At 42.0% G+C, this 24536-nt stretch overlaps 1 protein-coding gene across 1 annotated transcript in view; it reads left to right on the top strand.

The window, feature by feature from the left end:
- The first annotated feature begins 4984 nt into the window (after positions 1 to 4984).
- atp13a2 (ATPase cation transporting 13A2) overlaps positions 4985 to 24536 on the top strand; it is a 176385-nt gene continuing 156833 nt past the window's right edge. Inside the window, exon 1 of the mRNA XM_039755450.1 lies at positions 4985 to 5082. Coding sequence (XP_039611384.1) covers positions 5073 to 5082 — 10 coding nt within the window. The 5' untranslated portion in view covers positions 4985 to 5072. The remainder of the gene's footprint in view (positions 5083 to 24536) is intronic.

The following is a 24536-nucleotide window of genomic DNA, read 5'->3' as shown; positions in this document are numbered from 1 at the left end:
CAGACAAAAGGAAACCATAGCAAGACAATATCAAGGTCCTATCTTGATCTATAGATCCATTTTTGTCACTGCGCTGAAAGGATTCTCCGGACGGATGACATCATCCATCCATAGGCTTCAAAGGATTTGGCCGTGCCCAAGCCTTTTTCTACTGGCTGCTCCATGTGCTGGTCCTCTCTGGTCTCCAAACAAGGACAGTAAAGACTCAACCTGACCTCCAACAAACACAAGAATAGCACAACGCCCACACTGCAGTTTGTTCATTCTTCAAACTGCTAAATAAGTAATGGTGTTCTAAATGCAGGCAGACTAGCCCCTGTGTACCAAACTTAGCCTGCACGTGGGAATGAATCCTTTAAAAGCGTTTTACAGAGACAGTGACATTAACCTTAATATTATAGCAAATGAATTATAACACAGGAGCCTGGACATTTCAAGTAGTAGCTTTAACTGCTAGGCCACTTGTGGACCCCCAGATCTCTTATTAAGCGTTTTCAAAAGGCTTTACTTTACATGCTCACGTGTCCCTTTTTCTAATCCATTTATTCCAGTACTAGCTGCGCTACCCGTTTAAGACGGGTTGAAATCTAAGTGATCAAAGCAGACCTCATTGTTAACATTTGATGTGTATCATCTATGGGAATTTATTATGTAATATATTGTAGCGACCTCCACGTCAGGTTCGAAAAGAAGAAGAAGAAAAAAACAGGCGAAGTAAAGCTCACAAAACAGTTTACTTCAACAGTAAAGAAGAAAAAAAAAATGCACGTTTGACTTTGAACTGTTTACAGTCTCCTATATTTCCCTCATATCTGTGGTCCTGAGAGGCGGCGTTAAAGAAAAGCAAAAAAAAAAATAGGAAAAGTAGAACGGCGACTTTGTAAAAACCCCACCACTCACCGTCCTCCTCCTTCTTCGTGAGCCTTTCCACCCTCCTCCCGTCCTGGGTAGCGCCCGCCTCACCAGCCCCCACCTTTCTGCATCAGTCACACCCCCGCTGTCAGTCCTCCATGTTGTACGCTGTCAGTCAGACCCAACAGTCACTCCAAAAGGCCTTCAACTTGGCTGGGACGTTACAATATGTAGCAATAAAATGCTTTGCAACTACCATTCCAACGGATGGCACAATACAAACATTTGTAGTAATAAAATGCATCGTGTCTGTCATTCCAACTGATGACGCATCACAAACATTTGTAATAATGCATTTTACTGCTACAAATGTTTGTAATGCGCCGTCCATTGAAATGACAGAGACATAGCAGCTGGACAGACACACAGATACACAGACACTTATCCTCAGATACACTAGCCATGGTACCTGTCGAGAACAGGTAACTACATGTTGTAGGCCATGACCCCACCGGGACACCTGGAAGAGGGTCGGACCACGGGAGAGGCACTGTGGGTGTAGGAGGGCAGCCCCCTTGGATTCCAGCTGGGGAGCGGGGACCCGTGGCAACCACCACAGGGTGCCTGGGTGGTCCTGAAGCTCTGGAGGACAGCACTTCTGCCACACAAGGAAGTGCTGTTGAACCAGGAAGCAGGTACACCCAGAGTGCTTCTGGGTGCCCATGCAGCACTTCCGCCATACCAGGAAGTGCTGCAGGGAGATCATCGGGAGCACATCCGGGATGCGTTATAAAAGGGGCCGCCTCACTCCATTAGGAGAGCCAGAGTCGGGAGGAGGAGGAGGAGGATGAGGTTGCAAGAGAGGAGTGGAGGCAGCTGAAGGACAAGGACTGAGTAGTTGTGTGGATTAGTGGGGACTGGATTGCGCACTGTAAATTGTAAGTAAACTGTGTGTGTTGTGGACATCTGGTGTCGTGTCTGTCTGTGGCCGGGCAATGCAAATAATTAAATTCTATGTGTACCTTCAGCACCTTCTCCCTGTATTTACACGTGTGAACGTCTCTTCACCTGCTCTCCCTATCCTCTCGAGCGCCAGCTTCTCAGACTCTGTCTTTATTTTCAAGGCGCCTTTCTCATCTCCTTTACACTTTCAGTCTTTGAAGGCGACTCTCTCAGCTGGCGTCTTACACCTTTTTGCTCCCTCTCTCACCCGAGCGTGTTCCTGTAAAGCCTGCTTCTCAGACTATGTCCTTATTTTCAAGGCTCCTTCCTCACCTCCTATCTGCTTTTATACTTCCCTATGTTTGAAGGTGATGCCCTCAGCCTTTATTCCTCCTCATGCGTCTCACGCTCGCACTTCATCTTTTGATCGTGTCTGACCAATCAGATTGCACGGAGGGACTGGACACACAGACCTTAGTGTTTCATCATCATATAGTAGATTAAGGTGGATAGGATTGCACAGAGCTGGACATAACACTTAAACCTCTGAGCAAGAAGAGAAGATATTAATCATGTAAATGTCTATCCATCTCTTTAAACCAGCATCCATTGCAAAACAGAAACCAAATGTAGATGAAGCAACAGTCCATCGCAGGCAAACATTTACACATGTCCGCCATTTCTTGCTAACTATTTATGTTTAAAGTTAAGAGATTAAGATTAATTGCGGCTTTCACCTCATTACAGGATAATGTGGAAAGCTCCTTTTTAAGCACCTGTCTGAACTCAAGACAACTTTTGTGATTTCTGACTCTGAGCCAGAATTGGGCTGATTATAATGTAAGATGTGCCAAGCATTAAAAAGCTTCCATCTGCACCCTTTTGTGTTTTTGTGGAAGAACTTGTTTTAAAGTAACTACATACGCCTTTCAAACTAATCCCTTTCATTATTTGAAACACTTCTGTCATGTCACCTTCTGAACTTTGATTGCATAAACTGAGAAAATTAAACTCCACTCAGTCTTTCCTTGTACGTCATACCGTGCTATTCAGGAATCAGTGTAGTAACTCCTCATCGGAGCCAATATGTAAAATGGAGACACAATATATAATGAATTATTCAATTTGCCATCTTTCTGCAAGCGTTCTCACTTCGTCACTATTGGGTTACTGAGTGTAGATTGATGGGAAAAATAGCAAATGTAGCCATTTAAAATTAAATCTGCAGCACAATAAGGTGTGGAGGAAAAAAGGGTCTGAATCCGTTTTGAATGTTACTGTAAATTAAACAAATTGACTTCTAGCTACCAAGACCTGCCTGATCGCCTTATAATCTGATAATGTTAGCCAGTCCCAGTCTTTAAAAATCATTTAAAATATAGATTATTAGATGAGATTAGAGAAACTTTATTAATCCCTGTAATGGACAGCAGAGACTGGGACATCTTCTTATGGGAAGGACCAAGGGAAGGAGTTTGCCCCCCCTAGAATGACATAGGATGGTCCCCCTGGCTTGCTACGGTGCCACGGGTGAGGGAAGGAGTTTGCCCCCCCTAGAATGACATAGGGTGGTCCCCCTGGCTTGCTACGGTGCCACGGGTGAGGGAAGGAGTTTGCCCCCCCTAGAATGACATAGGGTGGTCCCCCTGGCTTGCTACGGTGCCACGGGTTTTAGAACATGGAAGCTCAACCCTTTTGGGACCTGTGGCCACTGCCAGGGGGTGCATGGGGAACGGCTGAGCCCACGTCTGCAAGGCTGCAGGTCCATCCCGAAGGAGATTACGGGTCACCTGGAACCCTTTTGGGTGCACTTTAAAAGGAGCCACTTCACTCTGTTCGAGGAACCAGAGTCAGGAGATGAAGGGCAAAGTTTGCCAGAGGAGGAGTGGAGGCAGAAGGAAAGAGAGAAGAGAAGAGATGCTGTGTGCTATACTCTTGTTCTTTATACTGTGCTTGTGTCTGTTATGTTTGAGTGTCTGGGGGAGCTGAGCACACCATTGTGGTCACATCCCAAGGGGTAATTCAGATGCATACAGCAGAAGAAATATAAAAACAAGCATAAAGTCAATTATTTGTCACAGGATAGATAATAACCAATCCAATAATCAATCAATCAATCATCAATCAATATATAAATAAATAAATAAATAAATATTGTTCAGCTGTATCAAAGTGGTATTTCAAAACAAACTTATTGAGTACCCTGGGAGGAAGCACTGAATTGCCTGATAGCACTGAGCACAATAGACTCCCAGAGGTTCTTCTTAGCACACCTTGCTAGAATGAGCCTGTGGCTAGAACTGTTCCAAGAGAGCGCCTCCTGAAGGTGATAGAGGGTATTTTTCATGATGGCTTCCAGTTTTTCCACCATCCTCTTTTCTACCACAACTTCCACTGTGTCCAGGTGTTGGTCCTGTGATGGTGCAGGCTTTCCTGATATGTTTATTCAGGTGTTGTGCCTCTTTTGAGCTCCAACTGCTTCCCCAGAAGACCACAGCATTGAACACCACACTGGCTACTATGGACTTGTAGAGCATTACCAGCATCTTGCTGCACACATCAAAAAGCCCTGCCCAGCCTGCTCTGGCCTTTCTTATATAGAGCCACTATGTTGTCAGTGTTGAAAAATGAAGGGTTTATATACGTAATCTCTGGATTTTAATTAACACCCTTAAGTAAATTTAATCTGGTCCTAACAATTTATTTGATTTTACTTTTTTTGATTTGCGATTCACAACCCTTTTTAGGACTAAACGGGTTAGATATCAACTGACTGACGATTTTTAATTTATCAGTTCTTTTTTGCTATTCTCAATACTACCATTATTACAAACTACTTACAGTTTCAGTTTGTTGTGCAAACTTTACAAGTGTGCTTACAGGGAGTGGATCAAAGCCTTTAGTGAATGGACGCTAATTATAACCTCAGCCATGCAATTCTCGTCTTGTCTGTCTTGTTACTTTCCTTATTACCAGCCTGAGATCCACTTTCATAAATTAACACCGATGCCAAACGTCTAATGTGCTGAACCGTGTCCAAAGCTGTCAAAGTGTCTAGACAAAATTAGCTTGCACGCAGAGACTGCATTGAAATGCTCTATAAGTTTGTTTTAAGGGGCGTCGGCGAGAGGCGCAGTTAAGACCACATTTCCCAGAAGTCCGTCCTGCATTGAGGGCGGGAGCGTGCGCATTGAGATCCCCCTGTCACGTTAGCTCGATGTGGACGGCCGCGCTCTAGGACTTCGTGTAAGGAGCCGGTATGAGACTTGAACCGCACGATGAGTTCAGGTAAGGCTGAGATGTTTCGAGCTTTGCCTCAGAGGAGTCATAGAAGTGGCCAACGGTGGGCCGCGGCACGCAGATTCATTTTAACGAAAGGGCAAAGCTGCGAGGATCGCGGCTTCTCGGTGTTGACACTTAGGGGCACTGCGGTAAGCGGGCAGTGTTGCCGTGCTTATATCTACCTGTCTGGCAGGTGGGAGGTGGATACTTTTATTTCTATTATGTCGCGCTTGGCATGCATCTTTTTTTTAGTCCTTTATTCGACCCCGCGGCCGAAAGTGGGACATTGTGCTGCAGCCCAGAGTCGCTTCACGACTACTGTACATGTTCTAGTTACGATGCTTTTATTCTTGACATTAAGCATGTTCGTAAGTGAATGGAATGATATTTCTATATGAAAGACACTTTATAATGTAGTTGGCGCCTATAATTCGCGCTCCATCTTCTGGATTAGAATACAAAATGACTCGCAGAAAAATAATCTTGTTGCTCTTACGGCTTTTGCATTCTGCTTACATTTTAAACTGGCTGGACGGTGGCGCAGTGGTTAGCGCTATCGCTTCACGGATCCAACGGCTTACTTTATTTGTGTGCCACTTGCATATTCTCCCTTTAATTTTGTGGATTTTTCCTCGGGCATTCAGATTGTCCTCAGACATTGCTAAAAATATTAAGGCTAAATTAATTGGCGATTTTAGGCCTGAGTGGGCACTGTGATTGGCTGGTGCCTTCGCCAGAGCTGTTTCCTGGCTTGTGCCCAATACTGCCAGGAAAGGCAACGACCCAATGATTGGATTAAGCAGGTTTCAGAATGTCATATTAGTTTATATTTTAAAACTTTTCTTCCAAACCGCTTTATTTTACTCAGTCAGGCATGTATCTTTTTGAAAAATCTTCTGTGCATTCCTTTTACACCGTGTAGACTTTTGCACGAACATATTCATAATTTTTCTTCTGCTGAATCAATTTTTACAATGGACTGGTTCCCCATTTATAGAGTAGGCTTAGGGCAGCTTTGTCCTTATACAGAACTTGGATTAAGCAGGGCTCAAAATGGACGGTTGTATCTGACATTATGTTTAGTAGGTGTGGTAGAACCACTAATGGATAAATGTAGGATTAAAGATTTACTTAAAGATGATGTGGTGGATTATTGGTGTAGTGGTTAGAATAGATGAAATATAACTCCACCAGAAGGGTTTTTTATTCATGCCTGATGGTGTTTCAGATCCGTGGAATATTTTTTCCAGTGCACAAAAATCAGTGAATTCCCAGGTCATGTTTCTAGCCAATGTGAACACTTTTCAGATAACATTTGAAAAGAAAAAGATATGGCACAATTTGTCTTGCATATCTGTTGTTCACATAATCTGGGTGCTTGAAACTCCAAAGAGACCCTTCTCCAATCCAACCATACCAAAAATTGGAACCTCAAAACTCCAAAGGGAACCCAAGACCTTCAATGTAATGTTAGTAAATCTGGATGCTGGAAATTCAAAGGCGGACCCACACCTCTGATCTAATCTTAATAAATTTAGATGCTCGAAACTGCAAGAGGGAATCCCCATCTGCTTCATCTGGGTGTGGTTACATCTCTTTCTCACAGGACGTGTACCGCTGCTCGTGTTGTGAAGGGGGGGCAGCTGAATGCACGCTAAGGAGATGCCGTCGGATCATCTGCTGCCTTTCTGCTGCTGACGAGCTGCCTGTTCTGCTTGTCGCGTGTCGTTGTTTTAAGAGCTGGGAGCACATGATGCGTGTCTGCCAAAAGCAATCCAACAACTGCTAGGTTAGATGTCCGTGGACTTGTTTTAAATGATGGCTCACTGCCTTGTCTCACGTGACGTTGTAAAAACAATACTTGTCCTTTAGTTCCGTCCCCGGGCGTGCTTAAATCTCTTTCTCGCAGGATGTATAACGCTGCTCGTGTTGTGAAGTGCAGTTGCCCGTCGATCATTTTAAAGCCTGTACAACTGCTGCCCTTTTTGCCACTTTGTGTCCTTGCTGCTCGCGTTATTATAAATGGGGGTTATGGTGGCTGAACGCACGCAAGGAGAAGTGGTCGGATCATCTGCAGCGAGCTGCGTGTTTTGCTTGTCGATTGTCATTGTTTTAAGAGCTGGGAGCAAGTTGAAGTGTCTCTCGTTGGGACTTCAAATTGTCTTCTGAGAAGATTATGTCTTGTCTCCATAGTCTGCCCCCTCAAGATTTTCTTTTTTTTATAATAGAGAGATGTCCCAAAAGTCAGTATACACTTTTAATAAGTTCCTAAAAAGTACACAAGAAACTGAGTTTTTTAATATTTCTAGCATCAACAAAGGAGTCGTTGCAGTTTTACTTGCTAGGCTTGCCATCACGTTCCAGCGCCCTGAAGACTAGTTGTATACCTCCACATGACCACCTCCATTTTTGACAACTTCGGATGTAGGCCTCCCCGATGTTTTGCAGCATCTCTTCCCCAACCTCGCTGCAGAGCGTGCGGATTCTTTCCTCAAGCTGTGCCAGGTTACAGGGCTTAGTGGCATACACCTTGCTTTTGATATAGCCAGCCACACAAAAAAAAAGTCACAAGGTGTAAGGTCAGGGGAGCGCGGAGCCCATTCGTGGGGACCCCTTCGACCGATCCTTTGGCCAGGAAACTCGATGTTCAGGAAATCTCTGACTAACCTGGCAAAGTGGGGAGGGGCTCCGTCTTGTTGAAAAAAGACATTAGCAAGGTCACTCCTTGCCTGAAGTGGTGGCACAGCAAACTCCTGCAGCATCTCCAGGTAATTTTCCCCTGTAATGTTGGTTGTAATAGAAAAAAGGAAGTGTATAGTGACTTTTGGGACACCCTGTATAGCGCCTTTCCCATGGCGAAGGCACTTCCAGATTATACCTCAATAAATTGATCAATTATGTGTAAAGTTACACTTCATGTCATATGCTATGTGGACACGTATGTATCAAATGAGGAACATATATCCACCCATCTCTTAATTTAGTGAATCCACTTAGCGCAGTTTTAAGGTTGGAGGCACTGGGGGTATTCTGGCAGCAATAGGCAGCTCGTAACAACCCCTTTAACACTTGCCAGCCTGCTTAACACTAGAATTACTAAAGCCTATGAAAAAAAATTGTAATTCCAGCCCACCTTAAATCCATTCGCACCTTTCCATCAGAGTCTTTTGTTTTGTAAATGTGTCGAGCAACACAAGCAGCAAGCAGCCTGCTATACCTTCCCCCCACTGCCGCAGAAAGGGGGAAAAGTTCTCCCAGCTCAAGCCTGGATTATCTTGGCGTGAAGTGCTGGAGTTTTAGAGGGCAAATAATAGAGCGTTATTTGGGACACTTGCATTTCATGTGTGTTCCGTTTCTACATGTAAACACATCATTAAAACAGAAACATTTTTCATGTTTTAGTAATAAATGTCAAAATGTGGACACAAACTGTATAATGTGTGAAGCCTGTAGCCTAAATATCAAATAAACACTTTCACAAAAGGTGCAAGTAAATACGACAGCTTCCGTGGTGCAGCGGTAAGAACTGCTGACTTGTCATCAAGAGGCCGCTGGTTCGATTCTGGCAGCCTTGCAGATTTACCGTTTTGAGTAGTGAGCTGCTCTAACTAATATTATACAATCAAAACATACATTTGATTTGTGTCTGTAACAGCCGGTGTCAATTTATAGTACTTGTAAAAGTTAGCGTTCTTTTTTCACTTTTATTCTCTCAGTCACGATCACGATACAAACCCCCCTCCACCGCCACCACCCCCAGATCTGACGCTGTTAGTTTCTACAAACCGGATTCCAAAAAAGTTGGGACACTACAAATCGTGAATAAAAACTGAATGCAATGATGTGGAGGTGCCAACTTCTAATATTTTATTCAGAATAGAACAGAAATCACGGAACAAAAGTTTAAACTGAGAAAATGTATCATTTGAAGGGAAAAATATGTTGATTCAGAATTTCATGGTGTCAACAAATCCCAAAAAAGTTGGGACAAGGCCATTTTCACCACTGTGTGGCATCTCCCCTTCCTCTTACAACACTCAACAGACGTCTGGGGACCGAGGAGACCAGTTTCTCAAGTTCAGAAATAGGAATGCTCTCCCATTCTTGTCTAATACGGGCCTCTAACTGTTCAATCGTCTTGGGCCTTCTTTGCCGCACCTTCCTCTTTATGATGCGCCAAATGTTCTCTATAGGTGAAAGATCTGGACTGCAGACTGGCCATTTCAGTACCGGATCCTTCTCCTACGCAGCCATGATGTTGTGATTGATGCAGAATGTGGTCTGGCATTATCTTGTTGAAAAATGCAGGGTCTTCCCTGAAAGAGATGACGTCTGGATGGGAGCATATGTTGTTCTAGAACCTGAATATATTTTTCTGCATTGATGGTGCCTTTCCAGACATGCAAGCTGCCCATGCCACACGCACTCATGCAACCCCATACCATCAGAGATGCAGGCTTCTGAACTGAGCGTTGATAACAACTTGGGTTGTCCTTGTCCTCTTTGGTCCGGATGACATGGCGTCCCAGATTTCCAAAAGAACTTGAATCGTGACTCGTCTGACCACAGAACAGTCTTCCATTTTGCCACACTCCATTTTAAATGATCCCTGGCCCAGTGACAACGCCTGAGCTTGTGGATCTTGCTTAGAAATGGCTTCTTCTTTGCACTGTAGAGTTTCAGCTGGCAACGGCGGATGGCACGGTGGATTGTGTTCACTGACAATGGTTTCTGGAAGTATTCCTGAGCCCATTCTGTGATTTCCTTTACAGTAGCATTCCTGTTTGTGGTGCAGTGTCGTTTAAGGGCCTGGAGATCACGGGCATCCAGTATGGTTTTACGGCCTTGACCCTTACGCACAGAGATTGTTCCAGATTCTCTGAATCTTCGGATGATGTTATGCACAGTTGATGATGATAGATGCAAAGTCTTTGCAATTTTTCGCTGGGTAACACCTTTCTGATATTGCTCCATTATCTTTCTGTGCAACATTGTGGGAATTGGTGATCCTCTACCCATCTTGGCTTCTGAGAGACACTGCCACTCTGAGAAGCTCTTTTTATACCCAATCATGTTGCCAATTGACCTAATTAGTGTTTATTGGTCTTCCAGCTCTTTGTTATGCTCAAATTTACTTTTTCCAGCCTCTTATTGCCACTTGTCCCAACTTTTTTGGGATTTGTTGACACCGTGAAATTTTGAATCAACATATTTTTCCTTTAAAATGATACATTTACTCGGATTAAACGTTTGATCTGTCATCTACGTTCTATTACAAATAAAATATTGACGTTTGCCATCTCCACATCATTGCATTCAGTTTTTATTCACAATTTGTTTAGTGTCCCAACTTTTTTGGAATCCGGTTTGTATTTGAAATTGGGGATAACTGTAGATGTGAGTGGTGTTTTGAGACAATGGAACTGGAAATTCTCTGATCTGGAGGGATAAAAGCTGGTGAATCTGCCTTCCTCGTACCTCATTGTCACTTGAATTTTTTTATTCAGTTTTCTATCTATCTATCTATCTATCTATCTATCTATCTATCTATCTATCTATCTATCTATCTATCTATCTATCTATCTATCTATCTATTGAGTGTTCCTGCTCATGTGGAATTAGTGTGCACCTTGTGCTCCATGATGTCAAAGCCTCACTGACAAAAAAACAGAGGCATAGGTGTATATGATATTTGGAATTATTCATTTTATGACCTGTATAGTACATTTCGGAAAACATGGTGGCAACATTATTCACATTCATTCTCATACCTTCTTGCCAACTTTCTGATGCAGAAGGTAACTGGAGTAAAACACACAAGTTTTGTTAGAACAAGCAGTCCTCACCCTGACATTAACCTGGTGAGAATTTGAAAACTCTGAGGCCATGACGTAGCACTGTGACCCATTGGGTCACTGTGACACCCACAGAGATGTGATCGTGCTGACAGACAGACAGACAGACAGACATAGAGAGAGAGAGAGAGAGAGAGAGAGATGTACGAAGTGCAAGTCTCAAGCTATTTTCCTATACATGAAGAGTGCTGGACATTAGAGCTTTACCGAATAAAATAGAAATAAAATAAACATGCATTTTTAAAAGTTGCAGCCCTCCAATATCTACTTGTCCCAACAGCAGTGTATTGTGAGGCGCAGAACTGCAATTATCATTGTGCGTGTACTGTAAACAGATAGCTGTGAGAAGACGTGTCCCACTGGGGTGTAAGAACAGTTTTTGGTTTTCCTGGTCTCTGATTTAAAGTTGCCTTGCCTTGTGCCAGACTGTGGGGCCGAGAGCAGTTTACTTCTAATGTTGGTAGAATATCGTCATTTGGCACCAGTGTAGATCTCTGCAAGCTGATGGTGACTGAGCTGACAGTGCAAAGTTTTGGATGACCTTTTTTTGCTGCCATACCACAAGCTGATGGCAGAACGGTAGGATGCTTGTGAGTCTTTTTTTAGGAATTGGGAAAGAAGAGATAACATTAAATAAGCTGAATAAGTCACAAAGTCTCCTTAATTCAAAAGACTGAAATGAAGGTCTGCTCCCTCTTTAGCCTTCCACCACGTAGAGGTGACTTGCAATTGGGGTCCTGCTGATCGCACTAATTTAGTGTCATCTGCAAATGCAAAAAAAAAAAGATGTATATATACATATATTAAAAAAAGCAACAAGCCCAGAATGATCATTGTGAGACCCCATGTCTGACACCACCTAGTTCAGAATACATTCACATTCTAGACATTCTTAAACCTACTTAATGCAATTTATGGTTGTGTGGTCCATTCAGTTCAATACACTCCATCCATCCATTATTTAACCCGCTATATCCACTAACTACAGGGTCACAGGGGGGCTGCTGGAGCCAATCCCAGCCAACACAGTGCGCAAGGCAGGAAACAAACCCTGGGCAGGGCGCTAGCCCACCGCATCAGTTCAATACAACTTATTCTTATTAATTATTACAACTTATTCTTATTAAGTGTTGCAACTTATTCTTATTAATTATTACAACTTATTCTTATTAGTTTTGCCCAGTGGAGGCAGGGTGGTCTCGTGGCCTTAGAATTTTTTTTTTTTTTTCTCCAGCCCTCTGGATTTTTTTTCTGTCCTCCTGGCCATCAGACCATACTTTATTCTTGGATGCTAAGTATTACCTAATCTTATTTTTATACTTTTCTTTTTTCTTTCTTCAGCTTGCAAAGCACTTTGAGTTACATACACTGGCATAGCAATGGATTGTGCAGATTGTGCAATGCATAAGGGCTCACTTGGGGCCATATCGATTTTTAAAAAAAATTTAATAACTTGACTAAAACAAAACGGTTTCACAGTCTCGATGCAGTGGCTTCAACATTCACAATGTCTTGTGACCATCAACTCTGACCTCAATGGCTGACAACGAATTGAATGCTGCTGCCGATCTTCTCGTTGAACGCTATAGCACCGACATTTCACCGGCGTTATGTGCTCAATTGTCATTTTGTGCATGTTTTCAATCCATCCTGTCAACCAAGTCGACTGTTTTTGGAGTAGCTAAACTGTTGCTGATAGATCACTATGCACTGTCGTCTCCTTTAAGTGACGCTTGGACGGCGTACATGTTACTGCTGACTATACCAGTGACTGCTGCTGCAAGTGAACGATCGTCCTCCAAATTAAAACCTATCAAAAATTACCTCAGAAGCAGCACGTCGCAAGACAGACTTATTAGCTTGGCTGTACTCTGAATTAAAAACGAGCACGCCAGACAACTTGATGTGTCAAACAATGTTGAGACTTTTGCACAACAGAACGCACGCAAGCGAGTATTTTAAGGTACTCGTGATATTAGAAGTAATATGTTTTGTGACTTGTCAGTCAGTTCCATTTTTGTAAGCTTTAAGGGTTTAACAAATCTGTAATTTGTTTTATTTTGTACCTTAGCATGGCTTACTGTGCATTAATGTCACTGCCATGAGGATTTGTGAGTGTGAACACTTTATGATGTCCATTTTCTCAGAACTTGTGTAAAACAGTTCAATTGTGTAGTAAAATCCTGTCAGCTGGTGTTGTCGTTTTAATTTGTTACAAATTGAAATTGCTTCATTTTATAGCAAAGAACAGTTTCGACTTCGTAGCTTACGTTATATTTTAATCATCTTCTTTCTTAAAGTTGTCTTGGAAAAGTAAGCAGCTCAACAATTTACATGGATATACAGTATGTACTACTACTACCACTACTACCCACACCTCCCACAATTTATTGTATGTTTGCTAACTTACAGCGACTGTAATAAAGCAATTTAAAAAGTTATTACACATTTCATTTAGAGAGCTGGTGGTTTGTTTGTCGCCAGTGTGTGATAGTGACGCGGTCGCGGACGCCACTGCCCAGCTGGCTCCTAGGATCTAGTTCTGAATAAATTACTAAGAGTTATGCTAGACAGGAGGGCCCACCTCATGGAGCTGCACAGGGGCCTTCAGCAAGCTAACTACGCCACTGGTTACATAATTTGTATGAAAACGTGCTATAGAAATGTTGTTGTGGTTGTAAATATATTTTATTAATGAGACATGCATTCTGTATAGCAATGAAACAAATCTAAATACCAAGCATATTACTAAAACATGATCAGAGAAACATCATGCAAATATACAGAAACATACATATATAGAGAGACTCTGAGAATGAGAATCATTCATATATTGTAAAGGACCATTCTGTGGGCAGATGAATAGAATACATCTGAAAACATGTCTGTCATATGTGACGATGCATCCACTCCAGCACAGATCAAGTGCTACCACGGAGAATGAGAAAATAAAGAAAACAGAATAGGCCTAGAAAAGACAAAATGAAAACAATTGTTACAATTTGAAAAGCAATATAAAAAAGTAACAGGTTACAACTCCAGCAGGAGCGTTAGAAAGAGTATGCTGCATTACAGCCTTCATTAAATGTTAAAACTGATTCTTGTTTCCTTGAAATTTCAACCCATCTGCAAACCATATCCTGAATTTCAAACCTTGTAATTAGATGTTTGCTTCTCATGGGGTGGCACGTTGAAAGATTATTGAAAGTCAAAGTAAAAATATTGTATGCCTTTCTAGTATCATGTTTCTATTGTTTCTTATGCCAGCATATTATTCAAATGGAGAGGCTAATGATTAACATGTCCTTCCTGCTTTTCTAGCTTTTTTGTTACAACTCTATCCATGGATTTATCTCGGATACAATCACAATTTTAATATAATGGGACAGTATTTGTTAATTTACAGTTGATAAAAACTTTGCAATTATGTTAAGCATAAAACATGGTTATAGATTTGCATTTGTAATTAATAGTTTCCAGATAAGTGTAGACTAATCCAGGGCAACTAAATTTTTTAAATCTAATTAGCACAATGACCATAGTACTATACAGTCTATCTTATTGGATATCTCAGAATATCTATCTATCTATCTATCTATCTATCTATCTATCTATCTATCTATCTATCTATCTATCTATCTGTTATATAGTGCCTTTCATATCTATCTATCTATCTATCTATCTATCTATCTATCTATCTATCTATCTATCTATCTATCTATCTCTTATATAGCGCCTTTCATATCTATCTATCTATCTATCTATTATATAGCGCCTTTCATATCTATCTATCTATCTATCTATCTATCTATCTATCTATCTATCTATCTATCTATCTCTTATATAGTGCCTTTCATATCTATCTATCTATTATATAGCGCCTTTCATATCTATCTGTCTATCTATCTATCTATCTGTTATATAGTTCCTTTCATATCTATCTATCTATCTATCTATCTATCTATCTATCTATCTATCTATCTATCTATTATATAGCACCTTTCATATCTATCTATCTATCTATCTCTTATATAGTGCCTTTCATATCTATCTATCTATTATATAGCGCCTTTCATATCTATCTGTCTATCTATCTATCTATCTATATGTTATATAGTTCCTTTCATATCTATCTATCTATCTATCTATCTATCTATTATATAGCGCCTTTCATATCTATCTATCTATCTATCTATCTATTATATAGCACCTTTCATATCTATCTATCTATCTATCTATCTATCTATCTATCTATCTATCTATCTATCTGTTATATAGTTCCTTTCATATCTGTCTATCTATCTATCTATCTATCTATCTATCTATCTATTATATAGCACCTTTCATATCTATCTATCTATCTATCTATCTATCTATCTATCTATCTATCTATCTATCTATCTATCTGTTATATAGTTCCTTTCATATCTGTCTATCTATCTATCTATCTATCTATCTATCTATCTATCTATCTATCTTAGGGTCTCAGGGGCATTGTTAATCAGTATATGGCAGGAACTACCCCTGGATGGGTAACCAATCCATCACAGGGCACACTCATGCACACATCCCTACTTACCCACATTAGCCCAATACAGAGTCATCAATCAACCAACTGTGCATTCTGAAAATGTCTTTAGGATATGAGGGAAAAATCTATGCAAGCCTAAAAATTTTTAGAAACTTCTTAAAGATGTTTTCTCCAACAGCAACAGCATTCAATTATATAGCTCATTTTTACACAACAATGTAGCTCAAAGTGCTTTAAAAGATGACAAGGGAAAGTTACAAGAAAGGTAAAACAATAAATGTTAGGCAATAATATTAAAGAATAAGTAAAAGGTAAGATCAAATGGCCAGGAGGACAGAAAAATCAAAAAATAATTTCTGTTAGACTGGAGGAAAATAACAAAATCTGCAGGGGTTCCAAAGCCAAATGGCCACCCAGACCCCACTGGGAATTCTACCTAACATAAGTCCTCTTTGTTTTTATGCTTCACATGATTGGATTTGATAAAGTTGGTCTTGTGGACAGATGAGACACCCGCCTTCATTCCATCGTCTCAAGGGGGGCTGCACGGTGCCTTTATCAGGTGGTGGTGGTGGCACAGATCGCGATCACAAAAGACAGCAGAGTAGTGGGGATTAGTACAGATTGCGGATCCCTGAAGGATATGATAATTCTATACCCATATAGTCTATTAGGAATACAACTGAAATGTAGCTATGAAAAAGCCATGTTAAAATAATGGGTTTGTAGCAGTTTTGTTTTTTTTCAATTCTCCAGAGTATTAGCTTGGTGAATTTCTATTGGTAAAGTATTCCTGATTTTAGGTGCATAACAGCAAAAGGCCTGCTTCACCACTTCTGTTAAGCTTGGCTCTTGGAATTATAAGCAGACCACCAATCGAAGATGTAAGGTTACGACTTGGAGTGTAGGGAGTCAGGTATTCCAAAATGTAGGACGGAGCAAAATTATTTAAAGCTTTAGAAACCATTAGTACCAATGTAACAACGCTAAAACTGGTGAGATGTTCTCAAATTCTCTTTTGAATGCTGCATTGTGATGTATAGTGAAGAGTGCCACAGATTTGTATGTAGCAAGTAACATATTGTCACAAAAACGACCAAAAGATATTGGGAAGGTTTGGGGCAGCCACCCATATAATTTTTCCAGGCTGCAAAACTGATTAATAAGAACAGACATATTCACACGACTGAGTCCAAAACAGAACTGATTAACAGGAAGCAAGATGGCAGCTTTAAAGGCCGTTAGAGAAAGTGATGTCATCAGGACCAGAACCGGAAGTGACGTCATTGGCTGCCCCAGAACTGGGCGGGATTTCCCGAGAATGGTCTGCAAGGGATTGAGAGAGAGAATTAGTACACTTCGCCACCCCCTGGTCAGGCCCTTTAGTTGTCCCCTAAACACGCGTGTATGCCAATATATACAGTGCCCATTGAAATGTATTCACCCTCTTGGAAGTTTCCACATTTTATTATTGTGCAACATTGAATCCCAGTGCATTAAATTTGTCTTTTTTGACATTGGTCAACAGAAAAAAACTCTTTAATTTCAAAATGAAAAAGAGATCTAAATTAATTACAACTATAATCCACAAAGTAATTGATGGCCTATGTTTTCACCCCTTTCAAGTCAGTATTTAGGGAGTGCACCTTTGGGATATGCAGTGCATTTGTAATTGCAGTTCCTGTCTTACTGATTTGTTTTTTCCTTCCTTTTATGGGACTCTTTATCAGGAGCATAGTAAATGTTATGTTATGTCTGCACCTATATGAAGTTAATTTTTAATTTGCATAATCATCACTTCAGCTCAGGTTTCTTCAGTTCAGAGGACAAGAAAATATTGTTCTTACTTGTATGTTTGACTGTCAGGTGTTAATAGGTAACCAGCCCCTTGCTCAGATGTTTTCAGTTTTGATGAAGTGTGAATAGGAAAGAAGAAATGCCTCAATAAAATGGAATAGAAAACACATTTTTTTTTGTTCTTGCACAGTATGTGAAACTGATCCTTCTGCAGGCTTGATATGTGTTAGATGTTTTCACATTTACCCTTTTAAAATCTATATATATAATTCACTAAGGCGAGACAACCATGGAAAGCACGCTGGAAGGGGCGTGGATTCACTAAGCCGCCGACAAGTAAGACACCTACGGCGCACGCAGGAAGGAGCCATGTCGGAGGTGAATCGCCATATGCAGCGTGTAAAACGGTTTGCGAGGGGTATCCCATGGGATCCTTAAAACAATCCTTTACAACTGAGGTTAAAACACAATGAAGTAAGCAGTCTTTAAAAACCGAGTTTTCGGTTACGACGCACGACCGCGTGCACCACAGCAAGCTGTTTTACACGCTAGATACAGCAATTCGCATCCGCGACAAACATGCGTCTTCTTAGATGCTCCTGCAGGAACACGGAAAGTCTACGTGAGTCACAGGTGCATCTGGACTGTGCAAAGATGACAACGACTCAAGTGACGAATTGGAGGTGGGCACATGAGCGATGGCGGTCCGCCAGTTTTCAGTCACGGATGATTGTGTGTTGGTTCGTTCTGTGCTTTGTGCTTTTCTTGCTGATTTATTACATTACCGATTTTTCAAACGTTAATTTTCTCCCTGTGCTTAAAAATCATTAAAAAACCGGCCTGATTTTGCGGCGTATGATACGCCGCGGGTTGGCTAGTTAATAATACCATACTAACGTCTACAAAATTAGATTCCTTCAGTAATCGTGCTTTTGCGGAACTAGAATGCTTAGCTGAAATTAACCAAAAAAAAAAACCCGGCACTTTGTTGCTGCTAAGTTCTGTATTTTTAGAGTAGAGCATCTGGCTGAGCATTTCATTAGAATACTAGGGGGTTTCCTCTGCTTACTTCGCTCACTTAGCTTGCCAGCCACTTCGCGTCTGTGCCGCTCATGTTGTGAAGAGGAGGGCTGATCGCACCCCAAGGAGACGTAGTCGCTACTTCAAAACCACCTCTTAGACGGTGATACAATGGGAAAGTTTTTTTTTTTTTTTACCTCCTCTTTGCTCAATCAACTGCTGGCTTGCTGCCGCCATGCCATGTGATCTGCATTTTATATGGCGCTTCAAACATTTAAAAGCCTGTACAGCAGCTGTCTTACTCTTTGTCTTTTATTTCCGGCCCCCGGCATGGTTAAATCTCTTGGCACAAAGTCTCGTCTCGTGGGACGTGAGTTCTTGATATTTCTTAGTTTATAATTTTAAAAATGGAATAGGAATCTGAAAATCTAACAACATCACATTAAAGTTTGATAAATTCTTAAAAGAATTATACCAAGCATGTATGTGTAGATTTTAAAATAAGCCCTATTTAGCATGACATAAAAAAATGTCACAGTTACACTTTTAGGTTTAGGATTTTATATATACAGAGTAGGTAACTTCTGATGGGGTTGGAGTGGAGTACCCTGAGGTTCTGGCAAGTAAAGCTTCAATGAGGAAAAATCATTAAGGCATCTTTGTGAGAGCATTGGGAGGCACCAATGTACAGATACTGTATAACTCTAAATCTACACAGTTCAGCGATACACTGCATGGATCATCCAATGTTAAGAAACAGCCAAGATGTGAATTAAATATAGTTATTTCATATAATTAAACATGTAACTAAGCAGAATGCATTTTCTGCTGTTTCAGCAAAGATGTTGGGAACATTTGTTATGATTGTCGAAAATGAAAATATAACTCAAAAGAATACAAAACTAAGAATATAATCTTATTATTGAAATAAATGTTTGCCTTCTGTGTCTGTAACTGACTACATTTTTTTTATCTCTGCTTTGTCTATCTTATGTTGTTTAACCTTGTATCTGAATCATATTTTACACTGTAATAAGGCGCTATATAAGCGCCCGACCCGGCACAGACTGACGCAAATTAACACAAAGGCTTTATTAATTCTTCAGCTGTGGGACACGTCTTCCCCGTGCCACACAGCCCAACACAGTCCCAAAAGCACAATTACACCACAAAACACTCTCTTCTCCTTTACCACCACTCCTCCTCCTCCCGACTCTGGCTCCTTGAATGGTGGTGGCTGGCCCTTTTTATAACCCACCCGGAAGTGTTCCAGGTATTTGACCACCTGGTCCTAATTGCACCTCCGGGTGGGGCTGAAGATTCTTCTAGCCATGCAGCTCCCCCTAGCGGCCGTCCGAGCCCCCAACCAGGCTGTGGAGGACTCCATCTCCCATGGAGCCCTGCGGGTGGTTGGGGAATCGCCGTCGACCAGAGAGGCTGCCACCAAGCGTCCCGGGGGAGGTACTGGACTGCCCATGGTGGCTCCCCCGGAACATAAGCAGCAGGAGTGTCCCTGCCGGGCATGGGACCCGGCTGTCCTTCACAACGCTTAAAACCTGAACTATCTATCTAACTATCATGTCCTGGACGAGCTGGTTAGGAAGATGGATGGATGGATTTTAGTGGTGCATCATTAAACTATTTAGCTATCCTTTGCCATATCCATTAATATTTCTGGAGGTGTGCTGCTAACCACTACACCATCATAGCTGTTATTTCAAATACAATTTAGGATCATTTGGATGTCATTTTATTTTTTCACTGTAGATGTTGCCAAAACTTAAATCAAAATCTAGCATTAGGCAAAAGGTGCCCACAGTGAACAAATAATACAGAATATGAATACTAATTTCATGTATTCATCAGCGGCTGTTGGGTATTCCCTTAGGCAGAGGTGGCCTTAGAGGTGTGCGGGGCCTCGGGCTGACCAACCCCACGCGGGGCCAGATACGTTAAATGTTGTTACCGGTAGGTGTGGACTGTATAAACTTGTGCGCAAATTTTAATAAAAAATGATGTTAACATACACTGGATTTTCTCATTATAGTATTCAGCTGAATTTTTGCACGATAACACGCAGACTTATCAATGTATAACTGGAGAATAGAACTTGACAAATCCGCTCGAATAGGACACGCTGACCTCAAAAGCGCGGCCCCCTTAGACGCGGTCGCCCCACTTGCCACCCTTAAATCCACTTTTGACCCTAGGCCAGTATAAAAAAAACCAAATTGCTCCTTTTGGGTCTGACATTTTGCAGCAGTAACTGTTTGCCATGGAGGAATTTTGATGAACACTCCCATGCAGAACCGATTCAGCTCATTACAAAGGGGTCAGTTTTTGTCCTAGGTTTCTTTGTGACTTCATGAAATATTCTCATAGCCTCTGTCAGGAAAACCAACTTTTGGATTACTGACTCTCAGACTTTCTCTATTTGTTCGAAATGTTTTGAAAAGTCGTTTACAACCCTATTCAGACTTATGCTATGAGATACATCTTATACAGTAGATGTGCTGGTCAGTGATATGACCTGGCGTCATCGGGTGTTTCAGGTCCTTCAACATTAGACACCCTTGCCCTTGTGACCCAACCGGGGTTGATCAGGCTCTGACTTCCATCCCAGCAGCAACTGAGCATGAACCTTACCTTTTAATCCAAAAACCACCTGGTGCCTCTCATGCAGATTCAGTAGCCGATCTGAAAGCCTTCCTCTTCTCCTTCAGCGTGATGCCCAACCTCAATTAACTCGCCTTGCCTCCAACATTGTTTCACAAGCCCCTGAGTCTTTGAACGTTTCCACTTGTTGGCTTGCTGCAGGGGGTCTTCTTATGGCACTGTGAGCTCCAACATGACCATCTACTTGGTGATCTCTGAAAAAATAATACTGTCTGGTCATAGAATTGTATGTGCAATGTATTCTGGGAATCTCGGCTGCCAGTCTGTGTGCAGTTTTGGTCTCCAAGTTATGAAAAGGACATAGCAGTGTTAGAAAAAGTCCATAGAAGAGCAACTAGGCTGATTCCAGGACTACAGGGGATGAATTATGAGGAAGGATTCAAAGAGCTGAGCCTTTACAGTTTAAACAAAAGAAGATTAAGAGGTGACATGATTGAAGTGTTTACAGTTATGAAGGGAATTAGTCCAGTGGATCGAGATGGTGACTTTAAAATGAGTTCATCAACATCACGAGGGACACAGCTGGAAACTTGTTAAGGGTAAATTTCGCACAAACATCATTTTCTTTACACAGAGATCCATAGACACTTGGAATAAGCTGCTGAGTAGCGTGTTAGACAGTAGGACTTTAGGGACTTTCAAGACTAGACTTCATGTTTCTTTAGAAGAATTAAGTGGATAGGACTGACATGCTTTATTGGGCTGAATGGCCTGTTCTGATCTAGATTGTTCTAATGTCCTAAGAAGGCTGTCTGAGTAAACTATGGCAGACATTTTGGCCAACCTTGACAAAATGGATAGTATTCCTTGCAGGGTGTTGATGCTTACTTGCATTGATGGCTGTAACAACATGGCCCACAATTGCCTTTAGTACCTGGTTATGCTAAGTGGGAGTGGGGCAGGTGGGTGATTCACTCTTCTTCCAGACATGAAGGTTAGCTGGACTTAGTAAGGTGTCATTTACAGCTTGGACCAGGAAACAGACCTTGTGACATGTTTCCCATGAATGAAGAATTCACAATAAAAGCAGGTCGTAAGCTCACACTGAAGTAACTGTCCTTTGTACACACTGCTTATCGATACTACTGATCGGATGGTTTAGTGAGGTCCTCTAATCAGTCGCTTGTGACCTCTGGCAGAGTGCCTAGAAGACGACTGAACTTGACTAAAGAAGAAATAAAAATTGTAACAAGGTTTCTACCCAGCATCCTGCTGGAACCCAACCCCATTTTCCCCATAGGATCAATACTTAAGTATTCATATTTTCTGCATCTGTGGGTTTTTTTCAGGAACATAACCACCATGGACAACGAGAATTAACTGTAACAACAGCTCCTAAAAAAATATTTATAAGCTATTTATCAGCTTTAAACCAGCAAAATCAAGGTGTCTTTTTCTGAAACATGGAAAAGTGAAGGCTATGTTCTGTTTCTCTGTGTCATGTTTAACCATCATATCCATCTCTGAGCAACCAGTCTTGCAGAGTGTTTTGACAGTAGCCTCAGAGATACCCTGACCATTCAGAAAGCCACTGGAGACCTTCAGACCTGACTTGGCAAAGCAGGCAAGTCAGGTTTGCTTAATAGATTCAAGGCTTGGATTTATCAGCGTGCCATCTTGCCTAAGCTCCTATGACTCCTGTTAATATACACAGTTTTTATACCAACAGTTGAGTCAATGGAAAGGAAGGCGAGAAGCTACCTCCATAGGTGGCTTTGCTTTACTTGGAGCCATGAGCAGCATGGCTCCATAAGGGAAAAGTGTTGCTTTGCAACTCCCATTCTGAGGTCTTCAGGAGGAATTCAAGGATGTGTGCACAAGAGACGAATTCCAGTACAGAGACTCTATGGAATCCAAGGTGGCAGCAGCTGGAATTGAAGTTCTACAGGCGGGAGATGGAGGGTAGGATCACGCTGGTGATAGAGGAGTTGTGCCTCAGACTGAAGACATTGGTGGGTATGGTGGTAATTGGGAGATCAAGCTTCTTCCCAAGGACCCAGGTGGGCAAGGCCTGAGGTAAAGAAAGAAACAAGATGATTCAGGAAAAAGTATGTGCAGACGTTGAGGGAGAAAGGGTCAGCAGGGTGGTTGGCATCATGCAGCAAAGAGCGTGGATAAAGTGTGAGTGTGCATTGCAACAGAAAGTCACCTGGTCGAACATCTGGCCCCTATCATGAATGTGGTTGAACAGGTTACTCACACCTGTTGACGTCATGTAGATAAACACGTTGATTCATTCAAAGTAGTTGTGGTGTTATGGGTCCACAGCTCGTGGAGAAAAGGCCATTGATTTTAAATAAATAATCACCGCACCCGAGGCGGCTTCGTGAGGGGGCGTTGTTTAGCGAGCAGCGGGCAGTCGTCGATGTGGGCGTTTCTCACCGTGTGCACAGGTGAGGAACTGCCCACATTCGTGATTGCTCCCATGGCTAATGCTGCAGCTGTGATGGCCCCTCACGTTTTTAAAAGAAGCGCAAGTCGGTTGGGGAGAGAGAGGGAGAATCGATTGGAGAGAAAGGAAAGGAGAGGACGGAGGTTACAGGGAGCGTGGAAGCAAGCGGTGCAGGAGAGAGACGGACACGCGGAGCGTGTGGTGGCCGCGATCGGCGCTCGTGGGCAGCTGCGAGGAAGCTGGGTGTTGGGCCGACACCCAGGTGTTTGTGTAGATGTCGCTCCCGCTGAGTGATCTGGTAGCGGGAGTGACAAGGTGAAAGCGACGGGCCGCAGAGAGGCCATGAAAAGGCAGCGGAAGTCGGGAGACTTGGTGATGGAATCCCCAACGTGGGCGACCTGGCCGTTGAGGGTAATCAAGTCTCGGGGACTGGGATGAGTGCCAGACCGAAGCCAGGGATCGGGAGGTCTCCAGTCTCGAGCGTGTGATGTAGGAGGGCAGCTGCAGAGAGCGTCTTGCCTGCTGCTAAGCCCGTACGGGATAAGCAGGTGAGACGCATACAGAAAATAGGCACCGGATTTTGTTAGTGTTTTAAGACTGCTTCCAAGAGAAGATTTAACCTCCAATTTTAAGGATTGTTTTTTTCTATTGAGTTTTAACCCCCACGTGTTCTTTTAATGGATTATTTATTTATTTATTGAAGAACTTGAAGATCTGCACTATTTATGGAACACTGTTTTTGTTTTGTTGATTTTTAATAAAAGCACTGTTGCACTTTTTGTATACCTTCCCCTTGCTGGAATCATTTGCCTCCATTGACTAGCTCACTTGGCAACATTATCGACGGTGTTGGGTTCATGTGCTTCCAATATCAAAGGGAGTGTGGAGCCTGAACCCACATCGTCACAGTAGTACGCACACAGCCTTGGACATCTAAGGCCATCACTTACCTATTATTGCTTAATCTCACGTGTCACTCATGAATGACCGGCATCTCAAAGCTGTTGTTTCTACTGTGCATGGTCTCGAATACTACTCCCTAATTTCAATCCCTGCACTGTCCTGTGGCCCGCAGCTTGGACCTTATCTGCAAATAGGTGTAATTAGACCAGGGCTGTGGCAAAACAAGTTGCACTTTTATAATAGTAGATAAGCGAATACACAGGAACAGAATCCGCAGGCAGTGAGG

Source organism: Polypterus senegalus, chromosome 6 (assembly GCF_016835505.1).
Source record: "Polypterus senegalus isolate Bchr_013 chromosome 6, ASM1683550v1, whole genome shotgun sequence".
In the NCBI taxonomy this organism is placed as follows: Eukaryota; Metazoa; Chordata; class Cladistia; order Polypteriformes; family Polypteridae; genus Polypterus; species Polypterus senegalus.
Note: the sequence above shows the minus strand (reverse complement) of the source record. Positions and strands in the feature narration are given on the sequence as shown.